This window comes from Hyperolius riggenbachi, chromosome 4 (genome assembly GCF_040937935.1).
Source record: "Hyperolius riggenbachi isolate aHypRig1 chromosome 4, aHypRig1.pri, whole genome shotgun sequence".
Taxonomy (NCBI): Eukaryota; Metazoa; Chordata; class Amphibia; order Anura; family Hyperoliidae; genus Hyperolius; species Hyperolius riggenbachi.
In genome coordinates this window covers 49,769,613-49,797,190 of record NC_090649.1, presented here as the reverse complement: position 1 = coordinate 49,797,190, position 27,578 = coordinate 49,769,613, and the positions used below count along the sequence as shown (strand labels likewise).

Sequence of the window (27,578 nt, the reverse complement as noted above, 5' to 3'; positions counted from 1 at the left end):
CCGCTCGTTTTTTTCTATTGTCCGCCCGCGGGGATCAAGTGCAGAATCGATCCGCCGCCGTGATCGGACACGTCGGATATTATCAATCGAGCCATCAGCGGCTCGATTGATAATAAAAAACTTACCGTGTATGCCCAGCATAAGGGCCTATTTCCACTACACGCAGATTGGACGCAGAAAAACTGACTCCAATGAAAGCCTATTTTTCCATAGGCATTGGAGTTTTTCTGCATCCAATCTGCGTGTAGTGGAAATAGGCCCTTACTGACAAAATACTGTGCAAGTGTGTGGAGAGGCTGGCTGGTATCTCACTATTTTAGCAGTTAAACTGCTGTTCAAGAAATGCTGTTGAAAACCGGAGACTCCCTCATGAGGAGATGGACTGGGTCAAAACATGTCGGTTTTGTCAGAATTTAACTGCCTACTTTTTTTGCGATAGAGGTCCTTAAAGAGAAACTCCAACCTAGAATTAAACTTTATCCCAATCAGTAGCTGATACCCCCTTTTACATGAGAAATATGATGCTTTTCACAAACAGACCATCAGGGGGCGCTGTATGACTGATTTTGTGCTGAAACCCCTCCCACACGACGCTCTGAGTACCGCGGTACTCTGGGCAAACTGCCACAATGTAACAATGTTCACAGACAGGAATTAGCTGTTTACAGCTGTCTGTAACAGCCAAAACAGCTAGGAGCAGCTACATAACCTGCCCACAGTAACAATGTCACCATGTAATAAATGTCAGAATGTAAATCTGGGAGAGGAAAGATTTTACAATGGGCAAACACTGACTAAATCATTTATACATAATTATGGCAAAAATGAAGCACTTTTTTTTACTACATTATTTTCACTGGAGTTCCTCTTTAAAGCCAACTGAAAAAAAAGATTCTCTAACCTGGGGCTTCTACCAGCCCTCGGCAGCTGTCTTGTGCCCGCGCCGGTCTTCTACGATCCTCCGTTCCACCGCAGCGGCTTAGTTTTGGTTTCGCCCACCACTGTGCCTGTGCTGTTCTGGCCACACGTATCCTTGCTTGCGTTCCTGTCCGCAATAGCGTTCTGCGCCTGTGCAAGATAATAAGGATATGCGTGGCCAGGCGCAGTGCCCTGAAACCGAAACTAAGCCGAGGCTGGGGGACGGAGGATCGTAGAGGACGGGCACAGGACAGCTGCATGGGGCTGGTAGAAGCTCCAGGCAAGAGAAACACTTTTCTTTTCAGTTAGCTTAAAGTGTACCTGGGGCTTCCTCCAGCCCCATGCTGCCGTCCTCCGTCTTCTCCTGCGCTGGTACCAGGGAGGGAGGGGAGGAATACTTACCCATGACACAGCCTCTGTGCACTGCCCTCCACAGTGCGTCCCAGCTCTTGAGCTGCTGTCTTCCTCCAGGCGTAACTAGGGAAGTATGAAGAGCTGGAACGCATTGTGGAGAGAAGCACAGAGGTGTCAAGGGTGAGTTATCCCCCCACCCCAATACAGTCTGCTGTGCTCGAAACGTATGTGCTGTTCCGAGTCATTTGGAACAGCATTCTGATATGGAACCCTCATGCCTAAATGTAATAATTCTTACTCTTTCCTCTACCCAGGTGATATTGTGCTTTATTCTGCTTTCCAGTTGTTCATAATACTGGGAGAGGGGCAGGGCTCCCCCCCACACACACCTATCAGTTTGTTCCCACCTAGGCCAAGTATGTTGGGGCTACCCTTTCATGTGCTGCAGTGCCCCTCCTATTCCATGTGCAGCCCCCTCTTCCATGTGTGTCATCCATGTACTGCAGCCCCTCCCATTCCATGTGCAGCCCCCTCTTCCATGTGTGTCATCCATGTACAGCAGCCCCTCCCATGCCATGTGCAGCTCCCTCTTCCATGTGTATCATCCATGTACTGCAGCCCCTCCCATCCCATGCGCAGCCCCCTCTTCCATGTGTGTCATCCATGTACAGCAGCCCCTCCCATGCCATGTGCAGCTCCCTCTTCCATGTGTATCATCCCTGTACAGCAGCCCCCTCCCATCCCATGTGCAGCCCCCTCTTCCATGTGTATCATCCCTGTACAGCAGCCTCCTCCCATTCCATGTGCAGCCCCCTCTTCCATGTGTATCATCCATGTACTGCAGCCCTTCCCATCCCATGCACAGCCCCCTCTTCCATGTGTATCATCCATGTACTGCAGCCCCTCCCATTCCATGTGCAGCCACCTCTTCCATGTGTATCATCCATGTACAGCAGCCTCCTCCCATTCCATGTGCAGCCACCTCTTCCATGTGTATCATCCTTGTACAGCAGCCCCTCCCATTCCATGTGCAGCCACCTCTTCCATGTGTATCATCCATGTACAGCAGCCCCTACCATTCCATGTGCAGCCACCTCTTCCATGTGTATCATCCATGTACAGCAGCCCCTCCCATTCCATGTGCAGCACCCTCTTCCATGTGTATCATCCATGTACAGCAGCCCCTCCCATTCCATGTGCAGCCACCTCTTCCATGTGTATCATGCATGTACAGCAGCCCCTCCCATTCCATTTGCAGCACCCTCTTCCAAGTGTATCATCCATTTACAGCATCCCCCTCCCATTCCATGTGCAGCCCCCTCTTCCATGTGTATCATCCATGTACAGCAGCCCCTTTCTTTTTATTCTTGAACAGCTCCTTTGGGCATCAATTTCCATTTTTCTTGTCTTGCTCCCTATTTTCAGCAATCCTTTCATATGCAGCAACCCTGCTTTCATGCTCAGATGCCCCCTTGGGCTACAGCTGCCTAAGGCCCGGGCCTTTGTGGCGTTTCCAGCTATCCGGCCCTGAGCATGACCAGGAACATGAGTGTCCAGAACAGCAGGGGTGAGTCGAGGACGATATGGGAAGCCTCTGAAACATTTAAATGGTGCTTAAAATTGCAAGATGCAATGTAACTATGAACATGCCCTCATGGAAGGCTTTATTGATATGTGTATATCTTGTGTCACCTGAGAAATGTCGCATCTGGACAGGAAGTGGCACCTTGTACAGGGATGAGCAACGTGGGGGACAACGCTGCAAGGTTGGAGTTTGTTTTTATTGACTTTTTGACAATGGATAAAAAGCACAATGAAATAAATAGTTCTCCTCCCTCGCAGCTGGAAGGGGATCGGTCAGTCTGTTGTCTCTCGGAGGTCAGATGTGCTGTAAAAACAACAAGAGTGTCAGCATGACATGGCTGATGTGTGTCTATGCAGACTACGGCTATACAACAAGGAGGCGTTAGCTGTGGTTAAAGGACAACTGTAGTTAGAGGTATGTGGAGGCTGCTATATTTATTTCCTTTTAAAAAGTGCTAGTTCCCTGGCAGTCCTGCTGATCTCTTTGGCTGCATTAGTGTCGGAATCACACACCTGAAACAAGCCTTTGGCAAATCTAGTCACGCTTCAGTCAGAAACATCTGAACTGTGTACTTGTTCAGGGTCTATGACTAAAAGTATTAGAGGACGAGGATCAGCAGGACAGCCAGGCAATCTGCATTGATTAAAAGGAAATAAATATGGCAGCCTCCATATCCCACTCACTACAGTTGTCCTTTCAGTTCATTTATGCAACTTGGGAATGGACCAAATGCAACAATACCATCATCATTAACCCTAATCCCAAACTTGAAATAAGAAACATCGATTGCGTGTATGAAAGAGGTTCTAGTTGCATATAGTAGAATGTAGTAAATGATCAAATTAGCATCAGAAACACTTCCTATACAGTGGCTGGCAAAAGTATTTGGCCCCCTTGAAGTTTTCCACATTTTGTCACATTACTGCCACAAACATGAATCAAGTTTATTGGAATTCCACATGAAAGACCAATACAAGGTGGTGTACACGTGAGAAGTGGAACGAAAATCATACATGATTCCAAACATTTTTTTTACAAATAAATAACTGCAAAGTGGGATGTGCGTAATTATTCAGCCCCCTTTGGTCTGAGTGCAGTCAGTTGCCTATAGACATTGCCTGATGAGTGCTAATGACTAAATAGAGTGCACCTGTGTGTAATCTAATGTCAGTACAAATACAGCTGCTCTGTGACAGCTTTAGAGGTTGTCTAAGAGAATATTGGGAGCAACAACACCGTGCAGTCCAAAGAACACACCAGACAGGTCAGGGATAAAGTTATTGAGAAATTTAAAGCAGGCTTAGGCTACAAAAAGATTTCCAAAGCCTTGAACATCCCACGGAGCACTGTTCAAGTGATCATTCAGAAATGGAAGGAGTATGGCACAACTGTAAACCTACCAAGACAAGGCCGTCCACCTAAACTCACAGGCCAAACAAGGAGAGCGCTGATCAGAAATGCAGTCAAGAGGCCCATGGTGACTAGTAGAGATGTCGCGAACCTCCGATTTTTCGGTTCGCAAACCCTGTTTGTGAACTTCTGCGGAAGGTTCGGTTCGCGTAAAATTTCGCGAACCGCAATAGACTTCAATGGGTAGGCGAACTTTGAAAAATAGAAAAAATTATGCTGGCCAGAAAAGTGATGGAAAACATGTTTCAAGGGGTCTAACACCTGGAGGGGGGCATGGCGGAGTGGGATACATGCCCAAAGTCCCGGGGAAAAATCTGGATGTGACGCAAAGCAGCATTTTAAGGGCAGAAATCACATTGAATGCTAAATTGCAGGCCTAAAGTGCTTTCAAACATCTTGCATGGGTATACATCAATCAGGGAGTGTAATTAGAGTTCTGCTTCTGCTTCACACTGACACACCAAACTCACTGTGTAACACACCGCAAACAGCTGTTTGCGTAGTGACGGCCGTGCTGGACTGGTGCACAACATGGCCAGAGTGCAGGCCGTGGCAGTTTTCCAGCCCATATGGTCGCCGGGCTGTGGTAGCTCAATGATAGAACAAAAGTGACTGTCCAGCTGATCAAATTTGGTCTGTCCACAATGAAGCAACGACCTTATTATCTTCTTGTATGTAGGTAGGCATAGGTAGGAGTCCCAGTATAGGTAGGTAGGTGCCTCAGTAGTTAGCTAGGCATAGGTAGGAGTCCCAGTATAGGTGGGTAGGCATAGGTAGGTGCCTCAGTAGTTAGCTAGGCATAGGTAGGAGTCCCAGTATAGGTAGGTAGGAGTCCCAGTATAGGTAGGTAGACATAGGTAGGTGCCTCAGTAGTTAGCTAGGCATAGGTAGGAGACCCAGTATAGGTAGGTAGGCATAGGTAGGTGTCCCAGTAGTTAGCTAGGCATAGGTAGGAGACCCAGTATAGGTAGGTAGGCATATGTAGGTGTCCCAGTAGTTAGCTAGGCATAGGTAGGAGTCCCAGTATAGGTAGGTAGGCATAGGTAGGTCCCCTAGTATAGGTAGGTAAGTAGGTGTCCCAGTATAGATAGTTAGGCAGGGCCTGGCTGGCTCAGTAATAACAATTACCAAGGTCCAGCTGCAACAGATAGGGCTGTATAATGTCAGTGAGCAGCACACACACAAAAAAAAAACACATCAGGAAAACATTAGAGCTCTCAATAGAGCTGTTGAGGGGTGCTATTTTAGCAATAACAATCAGCCAGGAGCAAGCCAAGAGCCTAACTAATCTTTCCCTAGGAGAAAAAATCTGCAGCAGCTGTCCCTAGTCTGTCTATTTGCAGCAGGCACACGAGTGAGTGTCATGGCCAGCGAGCCTGCCTTATATAAGGGGGGGTGGGGCTCCATGGCTTACTGTAGCCTGAATGGCTACAATGTGCCCGCTGACTGTGATGCAGAGGGTCAAAGTTGACCCTCATAGTGCATTATGGGGCGAATCGAACTTCCGCAAAAGTTCGCCTGCTCCAGGCGAACGCGAACCACCAAAGTTCGTCTGGAACCGATCACTGGCGAACCGTTCGCTACATCTCTACTCTGCACGAGCTGCAGAGATAAACAGCTCAGGTGGGGGAATCTGTCCATAGGACAACTATTAGTCATGCACTGTACAAAGTTGGCCTTTATGGAAGAGTGGCAAGAAGAAAGCCATAGCTAACAGAAAAGCATAAAAAGTCCCGTTTGCAGTTTGCCACAAACCATGTGGGGGACACAGCAAACATGTTGAAGAAGGTGCTCTGGTCAGATGAGACCAAATCGGAACGTTTTGGCCAAAATGCAAAACGCTATGGGCTCGATTCACAAAGCGGTGCTAACCCAGTTAGAGACTTTAGGCATGATAACCATTTTTATCATGCCTAAACTCAGTTTAGGCATGATAAGTTTAGACATGATAAGTTTAGGCATGATAAGTTTAGGCATGATAAGTTTAGATAAGTTTAGATCGCATGCAAAGTCCCACACGCAAAGCAGCGCCATTAAACTCTATGCAAAGTGCACCAGACTTTGCTAACGCAAAACTTTTGATCAGCTGTGCACTGCGGTGCTAACCCAGTTGGTGCTTAAACTTATCACGCCTAAAAACTTATCACACCTAAACTTATCATGCCTAAACTTATCACACCTAAACTTATCATGCCTAAACAGAGTTTAGGCGTGATAAAGGGCTTTTCACCAGGGTGCTAACTGTTAGCACCGCTTTGTGAATCAGGCCCTATGTGTGATGGAAAATGAACACTGCACATCTCTCTGAACACACCATCCCCACTGTCTAGAGTGACCAGATTTTTGTGGGTCCAACCTGGGACGAGGGAGGGGGGGGGGTGGGGGTGGCGCATGCAGCGCGCCGCGGTGAAAAGTGGGGAGGACTGAGGAGCGCACAGCGACGAAGACTGGGGGGGGGGGGGGGGCTGCGACGCGCACAGCGAAAAATGGGCGTGGCCATGACATTGTATGTGCGGAGCTAACGTAATGATGTAACAGCGAGGCATAAGAAAGCAGTGTTTACGCCATGATGTGGACAAACGAGACTTTGCATCATGGGTGTGCAGAAACTGTGTGATGCTAATAGTATACCGTAACCACAAAGCAGCAAACATAGCCATCTATGACCATTAAATAATAAATGCAGTAACTGTTACCCCGGGCACCAGAAAATAAACGCAATGGGCAACATGTCAGCACAAAATAAACGCAATGCGGGCAACATGTCAGTACAAAATAAATGCAATGCGGGCAAACATTTCACCAGAAAATTAACGCAATGCGGGCAAACATTTCACCAGAAAAGAAACGCAATGCGGGCAAACTTTTTACCAGAAAAGAAACGCAATGCGGGCAAGCATTTCACCAGAAAAGAAACGTAATGGGAGCAAATTTCACCTGGAAAAGAAAGCATTTACTCACCTGGCAGAAGTCTCCGGCCTCTGGCGCGCTGCTCCCTGAACCACCTTCCTCCTGCTCGTCTCCCGCGCTGACAGGGCTACGGCAAGATGGCGCCCGAAGCCCTGTACTGGAGACACAAATAGTCTCCAGTACAGGGCTCCGGCAGCCATCTTGCCGTAGCCCTGCTCGCCTGCCGGTGTCGGAACACCGGAAGACTAAAGAGGCTGGAGCGGGGCTGCGGGCAATGAACTGGCACGGTGTCTATAGACGCCGCTGCCAGTTCATGAGGATAGAGTGGCCAGAGTCCCGAGGCCGAGACGTCCCGCTGCTGAAAGCGGGACGTTTCCCGGGACCTCATGCAGCCTGGGACAGCGGACCCCGAATCCGGGACGCGTCCCGGGCATTCCGGGACGTCTGGTCACTCTACCACTGTCAAATATGGTGGTGGCAGCATCATGCTCTGGGGGTGCTTTTCTTCAGCAGGGACAGGGAAGCTGGTCAGAGTTGATAGGAAGATGGATGCAGCCATATACAGGGCAATCTTGGAAGAAAACCTCTTGGAGTCTGTAAAAGACTTGAGACAGGGGCGGAGATTCACCTTCCAGCAGGACAACGACCCTAAACAGAAAGCCAGGGCAACAATGGAATGGTTTAAAACAAAACATATTCATGTGTTAAAATGGCCCAGTCAAAGTCCAGATCTAAATCCAATCGAGAATCTGTGGCAAGATCTGAAAACTGCTGTTCACAAACGCTGTCCATCTAATCTGACTGAGCTGGAGCGGTTTTGCAAAGAAGAATAGGCAAGGATTTCAGTCTCTGGATGTGCAAAGATGGTAGAAACATACCCTAAAAGACTGGCAGCTGTAATTGCAGCAAAAGGTCGTTCTACAAAGTATTGACTCAGGGGGCCGAATAATTACGCACACCACACTTTGCAGCTATTTATTTGTAGAAAATGTTTGGAATCATGTATGAGTTTCGTTCCCCTTCTCACGTGTACACCAATTTGTATTGGTCTTTCACGTGGAATTCCAATAATATTGATTCATGTTTGTGGCAGTAATGTGACAAAATGTGGAAAACTTCAAGGGGGCCGAATACTTTTGCAATCCCCTGTATGTACTGCAGATATTGCTGTATACTGTATTGGTATGTCATCTCACCCTTCCAATGATGAGTAACCCAAGTTGTTAAGCTATGCGGAACTCCCCTCCCAGAGCATTCTGGGAGACTAAGTATTATCTCTACTACCTTTGGAACACAACAATAAACAGTTACTGGCGTTCTGCGATCATCAAAAAGTTATGCAGGGAGAGAAGAGATTAACCGGACAGATGCAATTTAAATTACAGAAAGATTGCCCTTGCATGGCAGATAAAAGCATTCTGTTGTTACTTTCTGGGTAGGAGGAACTGATGGAGGGGGAGGGGCATCATATTACTGCTGCTGAACAAACAGTTACTGGTGTTCTGCAGTCATGTGACAAGCAGTGGTGCAGGGAGAGAAGGGGTTAACCCGACATGTAAGAATACCTTGTATGACAGATAAAAGCAAACGGCTGTTGCTTTCTGGGTAAGAGAAACTGATGAAGGGGGGGGGGGGGGGGGCTTCATATTAATGCTATTGAACAAATTGTCAATGGCATTCTGCAGTCATGTGACAAGTAGCTCAGGGAGAGAAGAGGTAGGGTAACTGATGACAAGAATAAATTGCATGGCAGATAAAAGCAAGCGCTTGTTACTTTCTGGGTGACCCTAGTCTATATTACTGTATGCTGCACATTACACTTTATAGAGGACATAGAAGAAGTCCCATTACTGTATCCTACAGAGGAGCTGACAATTTAGTGTACCCTCTGCAGTCTGGGGCCAGTTTTGGGCAGAAGGCAGTAACCCTAGCAGTGGGAGGGCAGATTCTCCTCACAGATGAATGTGGTCCAGTGTTTGCAGTGGGAAGCCAGGTCTCTGTGTAGACAGAGCTGTGTGTTCAGGGCCTTCCTGTGACTCACAGCTCAGGAATGATGACATTCTCAGGCCACGTCTGCTCTGCAGCGCTCAGCAAGCCTGGATCCTCTCCAGCCTGTGCTAGGAACTGGGGAATGGTGGAGGTGTGGGAAGGAGGCCGGGGAGCCCCACACTGACGCACCCTCCTCCTGGGCGCAGCCGCCTCCTGTCCCTGCAAATATCCCTCACTCAAAACTAAGAGCCTCTCTGTTCCTAAAAACAAAAATTGTGCACTGAAATTCCAGGCAGAGAAGTAGGATATTGTCACTTCCCATGTGGCCTCATTGACACGGAGCAACCTATCATTACTGCAAGGGATCCAGCAATGTCGCGGTGACCCCAAACCATCCGAAACTGAGCTTAGTGTATCCGAGCCGGAACTCGAGTGCAAAAATAGATACTTCGCTAAAGAGAAGGGAAGGAAATCCTACTAATATTGTAAATAGGAAAGTTCGGATGTTTGTTACTCGATCACACAACAATGGCTGAACGGATTTGAATGAAATTTGGCACACACATAGTACATTACCTGGAATAACATATAGGATACTTTTATCCCCATAACCAAAAAGTGGGTGGAGACAAATACAAATTTCCCTGGGAAAATGTAAACTGCAGCCATTCTTACACTGTTAATGGCAGGGTTCTCAAACTTTGCACATTTGGGCTTCGATTCATCAAGGCTTATCGAATTGGTTAACGGCAGTTCGGTAAAATACCGAATTCGTTAAAGAGAATCTGTATTGTTAAAATCGCACAAAAGTAAACATACCAGTGCGTTAGGGGACATCTTCTATTACCCTCTGTCACAATTTCGCCACTCCTCGCCACATTAAAAGTGGTTAAAAACAGTTTAAAAAAGTTTGTTTATAAACAAACAAAATGGCCACCAAAACAGGAAGTAGATTGATGTACAGTATGTCCACACATAGAAAATACATTCATACACAAGCAGGCTGTATACACCCTTCCTTTTGAATCTCAAGAGATCATTTGTGTGTTTCTTTCACCCTGCAGCTATCTTCCACTGAAGTGTCAGGCTGTTTCTTCCTGCAGAGTGCAGACAGCTCTGCCTGTATGTAATTCCTCAGTATGTGAAAGCCCAGCCAGCTCAGAGGAGGATTTATCCAGCTTGTAAAAGATAATAGAGCAGAGAGAAGCTGCTCTAATCTAAATAACACACAGGCAGTGTGCAGAGAGGGACCTGGAGGGGGGAGATGCATCACAGAACCACAACACTGAAGAACTTGGCAGCCTTCCAGACACAGGCTGACAAGTCTGACAAGAGAGAGATAAGTTGATTTATTACAGAGATGGTGATAGTAGAACATGCTGCAGTAAGCCAGAACACATTAGAATAGCTTTTGGAACTTGTAGGATGATAAAAAACAGGATGCAATTTTTGTTACGGAGTCTCTTTAAGTTGATTTCAGGATTCATCAAATTTATCTACAGCTGTTAGCGAGCATTCGTTAATAATTCGGTAATCATTCGTTAGTGATGCGTTAAAACGGAAGAAAGAGGAATTCATGAAAATGAAAGTTGGCGTGGTTTAGCGTTACATTTAGGATTAGTTATCTCCTTCACTGCTCTGTCGTTATTCCTGTCAGATCATTGCTGACAGAGAAGATGGAGCCATTTGAAGTGGTTATGTATCAGCTGTGAGTGATTCAAAGGTGCAGAAGGGCAAGAATAAGATCTAGAACCATATCAATTTGCAAGAGAATAGATTTATTTGCTATAACAGGACATCTGCATTTCTCTTGAATCATCTTGTAAGAGAACACAGGCAGTGCCAGGGTTAACTAATTTGCTAGCTGCACTATATTTTTTTTTAGAAAAGGCTCCTATCAAGCCACAGCTGGCGAAATTGTGGGATTGTCCCAAACCACTTACAGAATCCTGGTCCAGGTGTTAAGCCCTATTCAGAATGTTGCTACGTAGTGTTCAAAGGACTGCCTTTTACCCACAATTCCATGGGAATCTTATGGCCTTGTGTTAAATTACTGCTGTAAAATGGAAATATCGACACGTTACCGAATGGTTACCGAATTGTTATAGATATCTTATCGAATTCACACCGAATGCGGAAAAACCTTGATGAATACAATTAGAAATTGATAAACTTCGAATTCGGTAATTTAACAAACTGGAAAAAGTTATCTCAAAGACAATGATGAATCGAGGCCTTGGTCACTGGGTGACTGGGAATAATATTCAGAAAATGGATGGAGCCTATAAAAGCCAATCAAAATTCACCTATTTTTATTATTTTTAAGGGGAATATTTCATTGCTGCCATTCTTGCACTGTTAATGACACAAGCCTCAAACTTGGTACAGTTGGTCATTGGGAGACTGGGGTTCAAATTATGCAAAGGGGTGGAGCCACAAACAGCCAATCAGATTTGTTTCATTTCAGTGCAAATTATTGATGCCAAAGACCGCAAAGCTAACAAACTTGGTCATTGAGTAATTGAGTTATTATTGTGTGTTAGAAAAAGTGGGTGCAGCCAACACCCGCCAAATACATACCCGGGCCACGCCAGGTCATCAGTGGGCGGAGGCAAATACACATTTCACTGGTAAAATGTAAACTGCTGCTATTCTTACACTGTTAATGGCGGAGTTCTCTAACATTGCACAGTTGGTGACTGGGATTAATATTCAGAAAAGTGGGTGGAGCCTACAAAAGCCAATCAAAAGTCATGTCAGTGCTATATAAATATATAATAATATGGTACAACATAAGACTATGCATATAGCAGGGATTAGACTGTGAGCTCCTCTGAGGACAGTCAGTGACATAACTATGTACTCTGTAAAGTGCTGCAGAACATGTCAGCACTATATAAACACACAATAATAATATGGTAGATACATTAGACTATGACTAATTGTGAGCTCCTCTGAGGACAGTCCTTGACATGACTGTGCACTATGTAAAGTGCTTCAGAAGATGTCTGTGCTATATAAATACATAATAATATGGTAGGACATTACAATATGACTATGGTAGGGATTAGATTGTGAGCTCCTCTGAGGACAGTCAGTGACATGATTATGTGCTCTGTAAAGTGCTGCAGAAGATGTCAGTGCTGTATAAATACATAATACATATAAATACATAATAATAATAATAATATGAGAACATTAGACTACTAGGTCAATGGTAGGATTAAATTGTGAGGTTTTTGTGGGACAGTTGGTGACATGCATTGTTTGATGTCATCTGTGAAGTGCTGCAGGAAAAGTGTATGAATGCATAATGTTGTTCTCTCTCTTTCTGCCTTGATACATATTATACAGTACAGTATGTACAGATATGAGCAGATAGTGTGCTCACCTCAGTGCTCCGGCTCCCTCTTGTGGTAAATTATGTAAGTGACGTTCCAGAGAATCCAGCACTTTGCTGGGAAACTGGTGGCTGTTGGCCTTGATGAAGTTCAATACATACTCGTCGGCATCTGTGATGATGAATCTGTGGCTGAAAACTGAGAAGCAGAGTGGGAAATACGCAGGGTGAACCAGGACGGAAATGCATCCATTTCTGCTTTCAAAATGTGTGTATTGACAAGAAGTAAAACACAACATGGGAGGGAGAATTACAAGGACCTATATCGGAAGTGATTACTAGAATTGTGAGTAGTCGTAATTATCGACTTCGTAATCGGCATTTGTAACGGGGCGTAATTACCAGGGGCGTTTCTAGGTTCCTGGGAGATCCGGGGCATGCCTGGGCACCAAGAGGGAATGAGTGTGCGGCGAAAAATGGGTGTGGTCATGCTGCATAAAGTGGGAGTGGTCATAGGTGGGGCCAAATGTACATGAACATAGCAGTGGCGTAACTTAAATATATTCAATAGGCAGTATTTCACATATATAAGCCCCTCACCTGGCTTCTCTCTTGTCTTCGGCAGGCTGGCCTGTGCGATGTACTCCTGTACTCGGCTGGCGGTTATGCTGGGCTGCCTGGCTGGTGGTTATGCTGTGCTGGCTTGGCTGATGGTGATGCTGTGCCAGCTTGGCTGGTGGTGATGTTGGCCGGCCTGGCTTTGCTAGGTGACTTGCTGGGCTGGGTAATTTGCTGGGGGCATTTTGGGGGGCTTTGCTGGGCTGGGGGCTTTACTAGGCTTTGCTTGGCTGTATGCTTTGCTGGGCTGGGACCAGGAGGCTTTGCTAGACTTGGGGGGGTTTGCTTTGCTGAGGGCTCTGCTTTGCTGGGCTGGGACCAGGAGGCTTTGCTAGGCTGGGGGGGGGGGGGGGTTGCTTTGCTGGGCTGGGGCCCTGGGGCTTTGCTTGGCTTTAGATAGGTAGGTGCCTCGAGTATAGGTTAGATAGGTATGTTCCTCCAGCGTAGGTTAGATAGGTAGCTGCCCCCAGCATAGGTGAGATAGGTAGCTGCTCCCAATGTAGGAGGCGGGAGTAAGGAGGCAGATCGGCGGGGGGGGGGGGGGGGCAATTAAAAACTCACCTCCGATCGCAGCCTCCAGCTTCTTCCGACTTCCTCTCCGGCGTAGTTTGCATTGGTAACAGCGCTCCCTGTGATGACATCACAGGGGGCGCTGTAACCAAGGAGACGGACGCCAGGGAGGAAGTCAGAAGAAGCTGGAGGCTGCGATTGGAGGCGAGTTTTAACTGCCCACCCCCCTCCCAGTGCCCCCTCCTGCCAATCAATCAATCCGGGGCATCATGGCAACAGGTTCCAGGCCGGTGTACCGGATCAAAGGCCCTAGCGACACCTCTAGTATTTATGAATGTCGATTAAGAGTTTGCACGAAATTGTACTAATAAGTACTGTAAATTTTGATTACGAGTCGGCAATTCTGAGTACTTCGAGTAATGTTAATTTATAACGAAATTTCAATGCCCGTTTCGCCACAGGGATCATTTCACAGCCCCAGCATGGCTGTATAATGATCCCTGACCACTTTACCTATTTTTTAGACCAATAAAAAAAAATTGTTCAGAGTGTGGGAAATAACAAAATGACGTAGGGTACCCCCTCCCAAGCCTCTAACTACTTTAGCACCATGCTGATTGACATCTAACCCCTGTTTTGATGGCTATCTGGCTGCCAGTGTATATGATTTCAATACACCGCACGTTCTCGACGCTTTCGTCACTCAGGATGATCACGCCACTTTCTACCCGCCACAGCTCACTCGCTCTGCCGTCTCTATGATGGCAGAGCCCTGTGAGCGGGTCAGGAGCCAATTTCATTGGCTCCTGACCCTGTCTATCAACGTAAGCAGCTCCCATTGGCTTACATTGATAGGCAGGGTCAGGAGTCAATGAAAGAGGCTCCTGACCGGCTCACAGGAACTTTGCTGTCAAAGAGATGGCAGAGGGGGTGGCCCAGGTTCCTGACGGTGATGGGGATTGCGGCGGGTATGTGTAGCGATTTGTTGGTATTCGTCGTTATTCCACCGTTTCTTGTACCAGCGGTCTCTGGTCCTTAAGGGGGCAGAGACCGCTAGTACTTAAAGAGACTCTGAAGTCTCCCAAAAATTAGGTTTTTACTTTAAAAACCTCATTAACATTATTGCCTCTCTTAAAACGCCGCATCCGCACGGCTGAAAACACCCTAAATCACCCCAAACTCTCTGGGGTACATCGCGGGCTCCTTCTGCATAGAGGCAGAGCATTTGGCTACAGCTCTGCCTTTATGTGCGTCAATCAGCGCGGATCGCCGCTTCTTCCCCGCCCCTCTCAGTCTTTCTTCACTGAGAGGGGCAGGGGAGAGGCGGAGATACGCGCTAATTGACGCGCATAAAGGATTTGCCAGGCAAGTTAGAGGTGATTTAGGGTGTTTTCAGCCGTGGGGATGTGGCGATTTAAGAGGGGCAATAATGTTAATGAGGTTTTTAAAGAAAAACCTCATTTTTGAGTGGTTAACCCTCTTTGATGAGCGTTGGGGTTTCTGGAATGTAATGGGTTGTGGGAGGAACTGGTGCTGATACACCATAATTTGCTCAGCGGCCAGGAGGTTTGTAGCTGTCCCCTCGATGGGTGTGGTAACCTGACCCTCCCAGAGTTGAAGACCCTCGTAGGAGAGTATGGTGATCTTCATGGGAATTTAGGCTAGGTTTGAGATGGAGATCCACAAGAAAAAATCTTATACATTCATTTGTTGCTGAAAAGGTGAGGGACAAACCTTCGACTACAGCACCGATGTGGAAGTCTTCTGGTCCATAGTAGCTGGGATCATCAATGGAGGAGCCTGGTTTAGGGACTCTGCTCCTCTCTAGGAACTTTCCTCCAATAATTCCTGAATTCCGGACCTGAGGCTCAAAGATGCTGATCATATCATCGGAGAGGAAGTAAGACAGGATGAATCGCCTTCCTTTATCTTCGGGGTTCATAGAGTCCTGAGAACAAGAAATTGGGGGACATCTGTCACTTGGATGAGAAGATGCCACCACTCATAACCTACTGTAGCTTCTCAGCCACACATTGGAGTGTCTGAAGAATCCCCTAGGCCACGCAGGGGCCCTGGGGCAAAAGTAACTTGGGGACCCGCCCCATGAAAGTCAGCTCCCAGTGCCCCTGCGCCCCCAGGTGGCCTCCTCTGACTGTTACCCGTTGCCACCATTTGGTAGTCTTCAGCCCGGTTGCCTGCATCTTCTCCATCTAGCATGGAGAAGAGGCAGGCGGCGTGGCTAAAGACGGATATCGGGACTGAGCAGCCACCTAGACAGGTGAGATATTTCAAGGCAGCTGAACTACTGAACATGTGGGGCCACAGGGAGAAATCGGGTGAGGCCACCTGAGGGGTCCGGTAGTGTGGGGGCCCCTGGAGCCGTTGGGCCCTGGGGCAATTGCCCCCTTTGCTCATTGGCAGTACCAACCCTACCTGTGTTTAGCACATGATCAGAAGCAGCGAATCAGTCTTGCAAATCGATATATGGAAGTTCACTTGTGGCGAAACATGCAGTGCCAATCTCTCAACCCTAAACTCCAGTTCAATTAAAGTGAATGGGAACCGCATTTAAAAAAATGAGACAGATACTTACCCAAGGAGATGTAAGGCTTTGGGTCCTATAGAGCCTTCCAGCTCCTCTCCTGGTCCCCTCCTTCCAGTGCTGGCTTGCCCGGTAGCAGTATTTGACTAATTTAGTCAAATACTGGCCAAAGGAAGCTTCAGAGGTCTTCAGGGAGCCCGTGTGCTCCTGAAGAAGTGCGACCCTGTACTGCGCCTGCGCAAGCATGCTCTCTTGCACGCTCACGCCTGTGCAGTATGGAGCTGCACGTCTTTGGGAGGACACGGCTCCCGAAGACTTCCAAATACCCTTCCCGCGGGGGATTGAAACGGGGGGAAGCCAGCACAGGATAGAGGGCGCCGAGAGAGGAGACGGAAGGCTCTATACGACCCGGAGCCTTCCCTCTCCTTAGGTAAGTATTGCTGCCTACAACTTACAGTATAATGTAAATGCGAGCTGAAATCTACAGATAGGGCTTCCTCCTTACCAGAGCGGCAGCGTATCTCAGCACTTTGTGGTCGTTCTCCAGCATTTTGATCACGTCTTTCTTTGGCGGTTTGGGGATCAGAGTCAGACAGTTCTGAAGGGAGTCTTCTAGCAAGCCGAAGCCGTTATAGGGAGGAATCTCCTGGTGATGTGGAGGATAAAGAGGAACTGAAGTCAGTTTATTTACTCCATTTCCTATGAGAGCACAACAAATGACTTACACGAAAATCAGTAATGTTTACATTTAAAAATGTATCTCAATCTTTAACTCAAATAGCAGCTTCAATAGAGTTTTCTCATTTCAGATAAGTGACCTTTTGACCTTAGGCGGCAGAACTCATTGTGCTGTAAATTCTTAGAATGCTTTGATCTCTCTACTAGCAGAAAATTTAGAAATTGAAAGCAAAAGTCCTCTATTATTGTCTCACACTGCCACCTAGTGACGAGTGGCTGTAAAGACACATTACAGCAGTACTAATTAGAAGCAAGGAAATGTAGCAAAGAAGAAATAAAATAAATTGGCCTGGAGCACTTGCGAGCCTCTACATAAATTGTCTGCTGCTAAAGGGTTAAAGGATAACTGAGGCAAACTCCTTATACTCCTCTATTCCCTTGTAAAAGCCTCCGTAAGTGTTCTAAGCCAGGTCTAGGTTGTGCACTACTGCGGAAGCACTGACCTGGCAGCGCTCGTCTTTGATCAAGGCCGGGAGCTTGGTGCCCATTTTCAGTATTGGTCATTATGTAGTGTGTATACCCAGAGCGCTCCCGGCCATGGGAGCACGGTGAAGGGCGTGTGCCGCCAGAGCCTTTGTGCAGTTGTGCACGAGCTGGCTAACTTGGGACACTTACTTTTACAGGGGAACGGGAGAGTAGTGGGCATGAGGATTCCAACACATACATGCCGGCCTGCTAGTTCAGTCTTGCTATTTATGGCAAATTATATGCAGCTTTGAAATTGACCAAATTATTCCACCTGTTTGACTTCTTCCTCCGTTTTCTTCTCCACGTCGACGGGGGCTGGCTCCACCCCCAGATTCGCCTGGTAGAATTCCCGCGTGTAAGTATCGCAGTCATACAGGAAGAACTTACGCCCCAGGATGGTGACGTGGCTGCCCACATTGAAGTCTCGCGGGGTGTACCACTCCGTCACCTCCTTGTCAGAGATCTCCAGGACGCAGTTAGGGAAGGTGTCTGAGCAGGGGAGAGGAGATATCATTAATATAAGGAGAGTGAGTCAGCTGATATTTATATTGTAAGTGGCACAATAGAGCACTGAGGGATTATATAGATAGTGGGAAGCAATAGCCATTGTGGCTGCTATAGTGTCCAAGAGCAAGTTAGGGCCCAGTTTGTCCCTAGTATACCACCCAACCTTTGGAGCCAGGAAAAAAGGCACACCAAGACCCACCCCTGCATCACCTTGAACCACGCCCCAATTTTGCATGCAGCGCACCCCCTATACAGTTCTCTGGTGTCTAGTGGACCTCCCTCACACCCATAAACAGTTCCCTGGTGTCTAGTGACCCCCCCCCCTTTCCTTCCCTATACACTTCCCTGGAGTCTAGTGCTCCCCTCCTCCCTCATAGAGCTTCCCTGGTGATCTAGGGATTCCCCCCTTACTCTCAAATAAAGCTTCCTTGGTGTCTAGTGGACTCCCCTCCCACCATTAAACAGTTCCTGGTATCCAGTGAACATGTATAGCAGCTCCTCTCTTTCGGATACAGTTGCCTTGGACAGCAGCTACTCTCTTCTTTGCTTTGATCTCCATTTGCAGCCCTTTCTATTTAATTTACACTGAAAGCATATATGCTGTATGAGAAATAAAAACCGCCTGGAGATATAATGTCCCAGATCAAGGGTTGAGCCCGGAGTGGATTCTTTTGACCTGTATGAGATTACTTTTGGAGGTGTGGTGTACCTCTTGCCACTGTCCACGACTCACCAATATATATGTGGTATACACCTGAAGCCCGCAGACTACCTATCCAGTTCAATCCGTGACCTCATGCTTCGCAGTCAGAGGCAGTACCTCTGGCCAGCTCAGCTGACTAGCATCCCTTTTTTCTTATTAGCCAATAATTTGTATCATCCTGATTCAAAACTCCCAAAATAGAGACTGTTCTAGCGAACAAAGACACTGAACTAATGCTATCAAAGATGTTTGCATGATCTTGTTTTGTTGTGAGTTGCTTGCATGCCCTATCTTGTATGTTATCCCATTTATCTATTGTGCAGCACTGCATAATATATCTGCGCTTTATAAATACAATAAATAATAATAACTCATGACCTCATGCTTCAAAGTCAGAGGCGGTACCTCTGGACAACTCAACTGACTACCATCCCTTATTTCTACATCACTGTCTATTCTTCTAATATGTTTTGGGAGGAATTTTCTCACCTTTTAGGTCTTTGATGGATTTTGGTAGTCGCTGCCTCTTCATCAGCACAGGGAAGGGATCTCTGCCATCGTTTCTCTCATGGACCTCTCTGACTTCCACAGTGTCGTCCACCAGGTAATAATGTATGATGACCGGCCGTGTCTCTCCGAACATGCTGTCTGAATCGTCCCACAGTGAGAAGAACCGCAGAACCTATCAAGGCAAACAGACAAAGTGGTCACCGTGCTGCTGCTCCTCCTGCGCTCTCTGAAGTCACATGACAGAGGGCCAGTGGCTGGCGTGCATGCAAACTTAGTGCAAAATGTATGCAGCTTGGGATTGGTGCCAGCAGGAAGTGCATTAGATTGGTCAACTTTTCCTTGAGAAAGAGACCCTGTGTGGTCCTGAAACTTTGGCTTTTTTGGACTGTTTTTATGAATGAATAAATATACATTTAGGACGTGCCAGCTTTATCTTTGGCTGTAACGTGGCTGATCAGTGTAGGTTGGCGCAATATGAATATTTAAAAAAAACAAAAAACACATAGTGATAATCCCTAATTTTGCATCGAAAAGTTGCTATTAAAATGCAAAATCGTAATGCAAAATTTCTGGGGGAAAATCCTAATTCATTTCGTCTGTAATTGTAATCATTCGTAATTTCACATCATTTTTGCATAATTTTATGCCTACTGTACCGATTAATAGCAAAGCCCCCCATACATGCCATTGCCACCAAAATTGCAACATACAGTATATTAAGGAGAATAATGGCTACAAGTAAAAAAAAAAAAAATTTCAAAAAGACCTTGATTTTAAAAATGCAAAATTGAGTTTAAAAAGCATTTTTCCTTTGCATTTTTAAAATCAAATTTCTCAAAAACTGCAAGGTCTTTTTGAAAAATAGTTTATTTTTTTTACTTGTGCCCACTATTCTCCTTAAAGGGTCACTTAAGCCAACTTAAAAAAAATGAGTTTCACTTACCTGGGGCTTCTACCAGCCCCATGCAGCCATCCTGTGCCCTCGTAGTCACTCACTGCTGCTCCAGTCCCCCGCTGGCAGCTTGCCGACCTCGGAGGTCGGCGCCGATGGTACATACGCATTCCCGCTAGTGCAGGGACTACGAGGACAGGATGGCTGATGGGGCTGGTAGAGGCCAGGTAAGTCATTTTTATGCTTGCCTTCCTAAGTAACACGTAATAATGTATGTGTTAATGTTCCTGCACTAGCGGGAATGCGTAAAAATGTACCAATGCTCCCGCTGACCTCCGAGTCGGCAAGCTGCCAGCGGGGGACTGGAGCAGCAGTGAGTGACTACGAGGGCACAGGATGGCTGCAATGGGGCTGGTAGAGGCCCCAGGTAAGTGGAAACTCATTTTTTTTTTTTGGCTTGGACCTTCCCTTTAAGTGTGTCCCTTTAACATATGTAGCAATTTTGGTGTCAGTAGCAGGTATGGCAATAGCAGGTATGGGGTGCTATTCACCACTTTAGTCGGCACGAAATTACATGAAAATTATGTGAAAATTACACAAAATTGCGAATGATTGCAAGAAATCAACTCAACCAATCGCAATTACATATGGGTGTAATTGTGAAAATTTCCATGAAATTTTGCATAGTTGTAATTAGCTTATTACAATCATCACTAATGACAAGTTCCCTTTCCATATAGATGTTGTTAATGACTACCTTGCGGTCCATGGTCAGGAACTGTTTGAGTTTGTCGAAGTTAGACGGGGTGGAGAAGGTGCGGTTAGGCTCTCTGCGCAGCTCGGTGTACACATCGCTCGGAATACCTTCTGCTGGGTTCAGCTCAATGCCTTCACTTTCTAGGAAATCCTGCGGGATAGAAAGAGAGGGTGATGCATGCAGAGTAAAGCAGGTCCATAACGCTCGGATCACACTGCACTGGATACACAACGGCATGCTCACAGCGTATCCGCCCAGCTTGAGGTGTCGTTGATACCTCCCCGGTGTTCACACCATTTCCCTTGCCTACCCCTGATGACCATCACAGCTTGGGGGCCCATCTCACAAGGGGTATAAAAACAAGTGGACATCGTGAGCTTCACACCCATAACAGCTCTGCCCCCCCCCCCCCCGATCCTCACCCCACCCCGTGGTTGCAGAGGTCTCTCCCCTGTAGTTATGCCCCTGGAAGTGCTGGTATAGAGGATGGAACCCTGGCAGAAGTACTGAATATGGAGCCCCCATTTGGATTGCAACAGACCAGTGGGAATCCAACAGGGAGGGTTAACATGAGTCCACCACTCAGTGAACCAATGAGAATCCTCCCAGTGAAGAGAGGATTCCCATTGGTCTGTCGCAATCCAATGCAGAGCCCAACGCTGTTTCCGGGGCACTGATCTGCATACCGGCACTTCCCCTATGCAGTGGACTGAGCGGCAGTGGTGGAAAGACAGTTGTTGGCAAAACGCACTCGGTGACCAGACTAGCCAGAACAGACAATGCCCATTCTCATAGGCTTCCATTGTTTCCCCCAGCAAAAGTTTGGTGGTAATTTACCAATAAATTGCATGACAATTCACTAAGGGCTCGTTTCCACTATCGCGAATCCGCATGCGTCCAACGCATGCGGATTCGCACATGTAATGCAAGTGGATGGGCCTGTTTCCACTGTAGCGTTGTTGAGGTGCGTTTTTCTTTCAGCGTTAAAAAAACGCACAAAAGAGCCAACGAATTCGCCTGCGAGTGGAATGCATGCGAATCGCCGCTAATGTATTTAATAGGGAATTCGCATGCGGCTATGGTATGCGAATTTTCATGCGAAATTTCATGCGAATTCGCACAGGTACCAATGTAACTTCTAACAAGCAGTGACATGGTTGCATTCGCATGTACCCTCACCTATGCGAATTCGCATGCGAACTCGCGGCAAAAAACGCATGCTACACATGCTATTTCATCAGCGGTGGAATCCAGGCGATTCTGCACCGCAATAGTGGAAACGAGCCCTAAGACTTTTACCCCATGCAGTATTTCATTTAGTATCTACAGCTTTCTTTTTCTTCATTATTATACTGACAAGTATAGAGCAAATCCAATCTGCATAAAATCAACATAAAATTTGTATCAGCTCAAAATCTTTACTAACCATTTTTAATTACTATATTATAATATTGAGAGATTAGGGAATATGTTTTTATTATTAACTTTCTTACTTTCCTGAATAGTTAAATTCGTTTTCATCTTTTCTCTGCTCTGTTTCCTCCCTTTTAGAACCTTCTGAATGGCTGTTAGTTGCTGACAGCTCCAGGCTGGACTTACTGAATATTTCACTTTTTTTACTGTAATCTTTGTGAATTTGTGAATCAGTTTTCCATGCGGTAACAGCTTTAGTGAATTGCCATTTCACAAAATGCTTGGTAAAATCAGCTGCTTTCTGCTTTACCTCATGAGGTAACGATTGGTGAATTGACGCCTTTGTGTCCATCTGGAATAACTTACCTCACTTCCTGCCCTGACAGGAAGTGGATGAATGTCTCTATTATTATACTATTTTATCAAGGATAAAGGGTTTATGGCAGGTAAATATCCACTTTTTATGCAGTAATTGAGGCCTACATAGCCATTCTGCAAACCCAGGCCTGCTATGGTTATGGTCTCCTGGTTGACCCACCTGTGTGAACTGATCACAGCTGACTATACGGAAGGTTCTTCCATACAACGTGATGTTGATGCCCGTGTTGAGGTCCTTCCAGTGGTACGGGTCTCCGTTGTCATTCTTCGGGTGTCTCTGGCGTTTGATGAAGGTTCCCTGAGGTATTCCCGAGTTCTCCACTGGGGGCTCCACCACCGACATGCTGTCATCTTCCAAGTAGTAGTAGATAAACACTTTGCGGACTCTGTGGTCTTCATTCTGGGAGATGGGAACAGCCTCTTGGAAGTAGGCCTCAAACTTCAATACCTGCAAAGAAAAACATAGGGGCTACTACCAATGGCTCAGTCATCATCTGATGATGGTTCTGAAGATTGGCGGTGCGGTGCAGCCCGGGGGCCGCATCCCCAACAACAGGCCTTCGGGGATTACCGCATTAGTACGTGGTAATCCCCATCTGGCAGCTGATCAAGCAGGAAGTGATGCTCACTTCCTGTGGCTAAAGCGAACACGTGCACAGAAGCATATTGCTAACAATATGCTTCCGTGCATGCACGACACACAGGGCCGGTTCTCTCATGTAGCAAGGTGAAGCATTTGCATCAGGTGCAGAGATTTCAGGGGCAGCATTTTTGTACTGTGTGTATCCTCCTGAGGAGGAATGGAGTGGCTGAAGGTGAGCAGTTTGTTTGTCACAGACTCACAGCCAGCCAGTGTGCTATTGTGTTGAGCTGCAGCATGTCATGTGAGGACATTAAATGAAGCAGAGTAAATTGTCAGGTGCTGTGTGGCCATTCCAAATTTGGGGGGGCGCATCCTCACAGGTTTGCATCTGGCAGCAAAAAAATCTAGAACCAGCCCTGACGACGAGTAAAAGATTTATTTATTGTATTTATAAAGCACCAACATATTACGCAGCGTCGAGCATCAGGGATCGTGGGGTTGGGGAGGAGGCAAGGGTCATTTTGAAAATGAAATTCTGCCTAACAAGAAATCCCTCCCACCTAATGCCTAACCCTAACCTCCCCGCAGGTGCCTAACCTTACCCCCCCTCATAAGTGCCTAACAAGAACTCACCTAATCTCTAATGCTAACCCCCCTCTAAGTGCCCAAGAACCCCAAATGAATGCCTATCCCTAACCCCCCCATGTGCCTAACAAGAAATCCCTCCTACCTAATGCCTAATTTACCCCCCCCCCCCCCCGCTCATAAGTACCCAACAAGAGCCCATCCCCCCACCTAACGCCTAGCCATTACCTCCCCTCCAAGTGCCTAACAAGAAACCCCCCCCCACCTTATGCCTGCCCCCCCCCCCTGCCCCCCATAAATGCCTAAAACTAACCACCTACCCAAACAATTGCTAGGTATAGCGGCCGATAGTCTATGATTGGCTACAACCATTAATTCCTATGTAGCAGTGGGATGTATACAGAACTATATGTAACACAGAGAGAGTGGGAAGGAAATAGGCAGGGTGGAGGGGGGGAAGGGGACGTTTCCCTGGGAATGCACCTGCCTAGGTTGCCTAAACCAGGAAACATTTATAGAACAAATAAGAAAAAAATTAAAAGTATTAAGTTTTTAACATACAGAATTTCTCAGAAATGCCAGTTTCAGGCAGGGGAAACATAATACTGTATGAAGAATCATTTTATATCATGTTCTGACCAAAGTCTACCTTCTTGTCAAAGGCCACATGTGCAGGAATGAAGGTAGAGGGCGGGGCTTGCTTTGCTTGTCCATAGGTCAGGGTCGGTCTTTTATTGGCCAGTTCATCCAGTTCGGCCTGCGACAGCTGATTGGCTGTGATTGGTTCTCTCCCGATCCCCACCGTAGGGAGAACTGGGCGGGTAAAACCATTCTGATAGGTCAGCGTCTGAGTCCGGTGGAAAGCTGATTTCTGAAGAAAGAATGAGAAATTACACTTGTTATAATACATTACAGTTATGGACGTGTCGTGTGTTTTAAAGTGGCATACAGTGGCAGAAATAATAAAATGAGAGACGTCTTGTGGCTTTCATGGAGCTTTGACACCCTAGGGAGCAGCCTACATTGCCTCTCTATGAACCCATTCTTTGCTGCTGCTTTAGTCAGGACTATGGCAAACAGGGACTCTTTATTGGGAAGGCCCAGTCTGCTTCTTCCTTGGTTCCATGTTTCTTTTGCCATTCAGAATTAGAGAAAGTCAACAGGATGCTAATTGTTCTGTTTTGTATGCTTCCTGCTAATTTTGGACTGCCCCAATTCCAAGCTTGCATAAAATTTGCATTAGATTTGGAATTGTTACCTTCTTACCATCTCATTGGCTAGCTCTGTTCAGGATGTGTTGGGTTACCATGGCAATGCAACACTATCCTGCCACCTCCACATCAGCGCACTGCACACTTTAATTTATTGGAGGTATGCCTAAAGCTTTGAGTGATATCGGGCATCGGGACCTGATCCCCTTGGCGAGATTGCTGGGCCAGCCTGTACAGATAAGTGTCAGCTGTGCAGCTGACAATGTGTTCTGTTTGCTATGCGGGGGCACGGAGGGACGAGAGAGCGGCGTGTACATGATGTCACGTGGTTAGCGGGAGGAGTGGCATGCACAAAAAAGTTGCCCATCACTCGGTCAAGTTGATCTGCTGGGCGGATCATTTTGCGGAGCGGTAGTCAGAGGCTACTGTACACACACCTGGTGGTCATTATTGGTTGCCTCTAGTCATGCATGTGTACGAGGTGGACCTGAACGCTTGCAGGTGAGGTAATTAGTGTCTTAGGAGAGCTGATTATCTACCTCTCTGGATTTTCACAAAACACCTTGGTGGGCTTTGAGGACAGGGTTGGGGAACACTGGTCTAATTAGTTCTTATCAGCAACTGTGAATAGACTGCAGTACCTCTGTGTAGCCAGCTCTCCCCATACAGTAAACACCCATTTCAGTGCTCCCTGCAAAAGTGAAAGCAAGCTAAAACCTCAGGTTTTTTTTAGGATTCCCATAATCTTATTATTAATGGAGGCGTAGATTTAGGCTGCTTACACACTAAGACGTTACAGGCGCACGTTAGTGCGCCTGTAACGCTCCCCCAACGCACAGCAATGTAACACAAGTGGGCTGTTCACACTGCCCACGTTGCGTTACATGTAACGCTGCACGTTCTCCTGGAAAGTGCAGCATGCTACGGCATTAGAGCGGCTATAGCCGCGTTAGACTGTTTGCACATGCGCAGTGGGGGGCGGAGAGGAGGCGGGGAGAGCCAGCTACAGTAGCCGCGCACATGGCTACTTAATATTCACTGCACTGGCGGCCGCTGATTGGCCGGCGGGACCACGTGATGCGGAGTGTCTCGCTCCGCATCACGTGGTCCCGCCGGCCAATCAGCGCCACTCTGGGAGACCTTATAGAAATCGAGCCGCCTAACGCGGCTCACTCTACCGTCGGCTCTTGCAGCACCATACGTTGTGTTAGGTGCACGTTATGCGACCTTAACGTAGCACCTAACGCAACGTCTTGGTGTGCAAGTAGCCTTAACGTCCTAAAACCTACAGCAGCACCAATTAGGACGCAGAATCGACATCCTGAAACGAGAAGCAGTTAATCAATGAGCTAGAATGATTGCATCCAATGCAAATGTTACTGTCGGCTTGCAGCAATTTTTTTGCACACCACGCATTACCTCTGTTTTTAACATTAGCAACTGAGGAAGAACGCAAGCATTTTTCTGTTTCTGTTCCAACTAATGCAGTGCTCTAATGACATAAGGGCCCCTTTCCATTGGCCTCATCAATCCGTTTCGCTGATCACAAGGGCAACTCGATTAACATGGCAATCATTTGCAATTTCGTCTTTTTTTTTTCTGTAGGACATCGCAAATGCAATTGCGCAGTGTAAATAGAGAAAACATGCTCAGTTTAAAAAGAAACATTTGAAACATTAGTGCGTTTTTAATGCCGATTGTGATTTTCCGTGAAAAAATGAGTGCCCACTAACGGTACAATTTTCAGGGAAGATTCGCCCGAGCGATCAGATAAATGCTGAAAAAAAATATCATAATTCATCGATTATTTCACCATCAACAAACCAATCTGTATTTCCTTTCTATCACAACCGATTATAAAAAAAGTTTTATCGATTGTTGTAAATTGTAGTCAATCAATACAATTGTAGTCAATCAATATCGATTGTTGTAAATTGTAGTCAATCAATACAATTTTATGCCAATCTGTTCACATCTATCTGACCGCTTGGGCGATTTTTCGCAATAAAAAATTGTACTGTTAATGGGCACCTTCATGGCGATCTTTCGAAGAACATTTAGTCGATTGGGAAAAATGTTGCGATAGGACGTACGGATTGGTTAGTCAGTGGTGAAATAATCAATGTTTTACGACATTTCTTTTCCGCATTTATCTGATCCACTCGTGCGATTCTTCGCTGAATATTGTACCGTTAATGGGCAGAGTCACTCACCGTTGGGTCTCTGTAGGTGTTCCCTGGCAGGAAGGGCAGTCCATGGACAGGATGGGAGGACATGGCTGTAGCAGGTACCCCCCTCTGTGGCAGGTACCCCCTCTTGTGTATCTCAGTATCTCCGCTATACACCACTGTGTGTCAGTGCAGCTCAGCTTGCTGTGTCTCCAGGCAGCATGCATGCAAGGCTCTGGTCTCCATGGCAGCTGTAAACAGACTGACTGGCCACACCCCTAGTGCTGACAGACAAGCTGATAGTGTTACAATGTAATGCACCCAGCTAAACTCCTCCTCCTCCTCACCACTGCACTCAGTTTCACTGCTGGATTCCCTTCAAGGTATTATGTATTCTGGCAACATACTACCAACAAGAAGTTTTGAATCAGGATGATACCATTTATTTGCTAAATTAAAAATATAAAAAAAAAGTAAGCTTTCGTCAGA

At 46.6% G+C, this 27,578-nt stretch overlaps 1 protein-coding gene across 2 annotated transcripts; it reads right to left on the bottom strand.

Annotated features, from left to right (window-relative positions):
* Positions 1 to 3,034: 3,034 nt before the first annotated feature.
* EFHC1 (EF-hand domain containing 1) lies at positions 3,035 to 27,352 on the bottom strand. 2 transcript variants are annotated; one of them, XR_011031005.1, is made up of 11 exons: positions 27,135 to 27,352; positions 24,360 to 24,581; positions 22,703 to 22,990; positions 20,752 to 20,901; positions 19,082 to 19,274; positions 17,654 to 17,871; positions 16,682 to 16,822; positions 15,369 to 15,582; positions 12,558 to 12,705; positions 11,825 to 11,897; positions 3,035 to 3,160 (listed from the first exon to the last, which is right to left on the bottom strand). XR_011031005.1 is itself a non-coding variant. In XM_068279000.1 (10 exons), exons 1-10 carry the CDS (start codon positions 27,195 to 27,197, stop codon positions 3,130 to 3,132), a joined length of 1,668 nt encoding a protein of 555 aa, XP_068135101.1. In that variant the 5' UTR covers positions 27,198 to 27,352; the 3' UTR covers positions 3,035 to 3,129. The 2 variants fall into 2 exon arrangements, 1 of the variants encoding a protein (XP_068135101.1); XM_068279000.1 differs by lacking the exon at positions 11,825 to 11,897.
* Between the last annotated feature and the right edge of the window lie 226 nt (positions 27,353 to 27,578).

Coding starts and splice junctions, on each gene's coding strand:
- EFHC1 (XM_068279000.1), bottom strand. CDS start 27,197: ATGTCCTCCCATCCTGTCCATGGACTGCCCTTCCTGCCAGGGAACACC. Junction 24,582..27,134: donor ACACCTACAGAGACCCAACG/GTGAGTGACTCT, acceptor TTCTTTCTTCAG/AAATCAGCTTTCCACCGGAC. Junction 22,991..24,359: donor ATGTGGCCTTTGACAAGAAG/GTAGACTTTGGT, acceptor TTTTCTTTGCAG/GTATTGAAGTTTGAGGCCTA.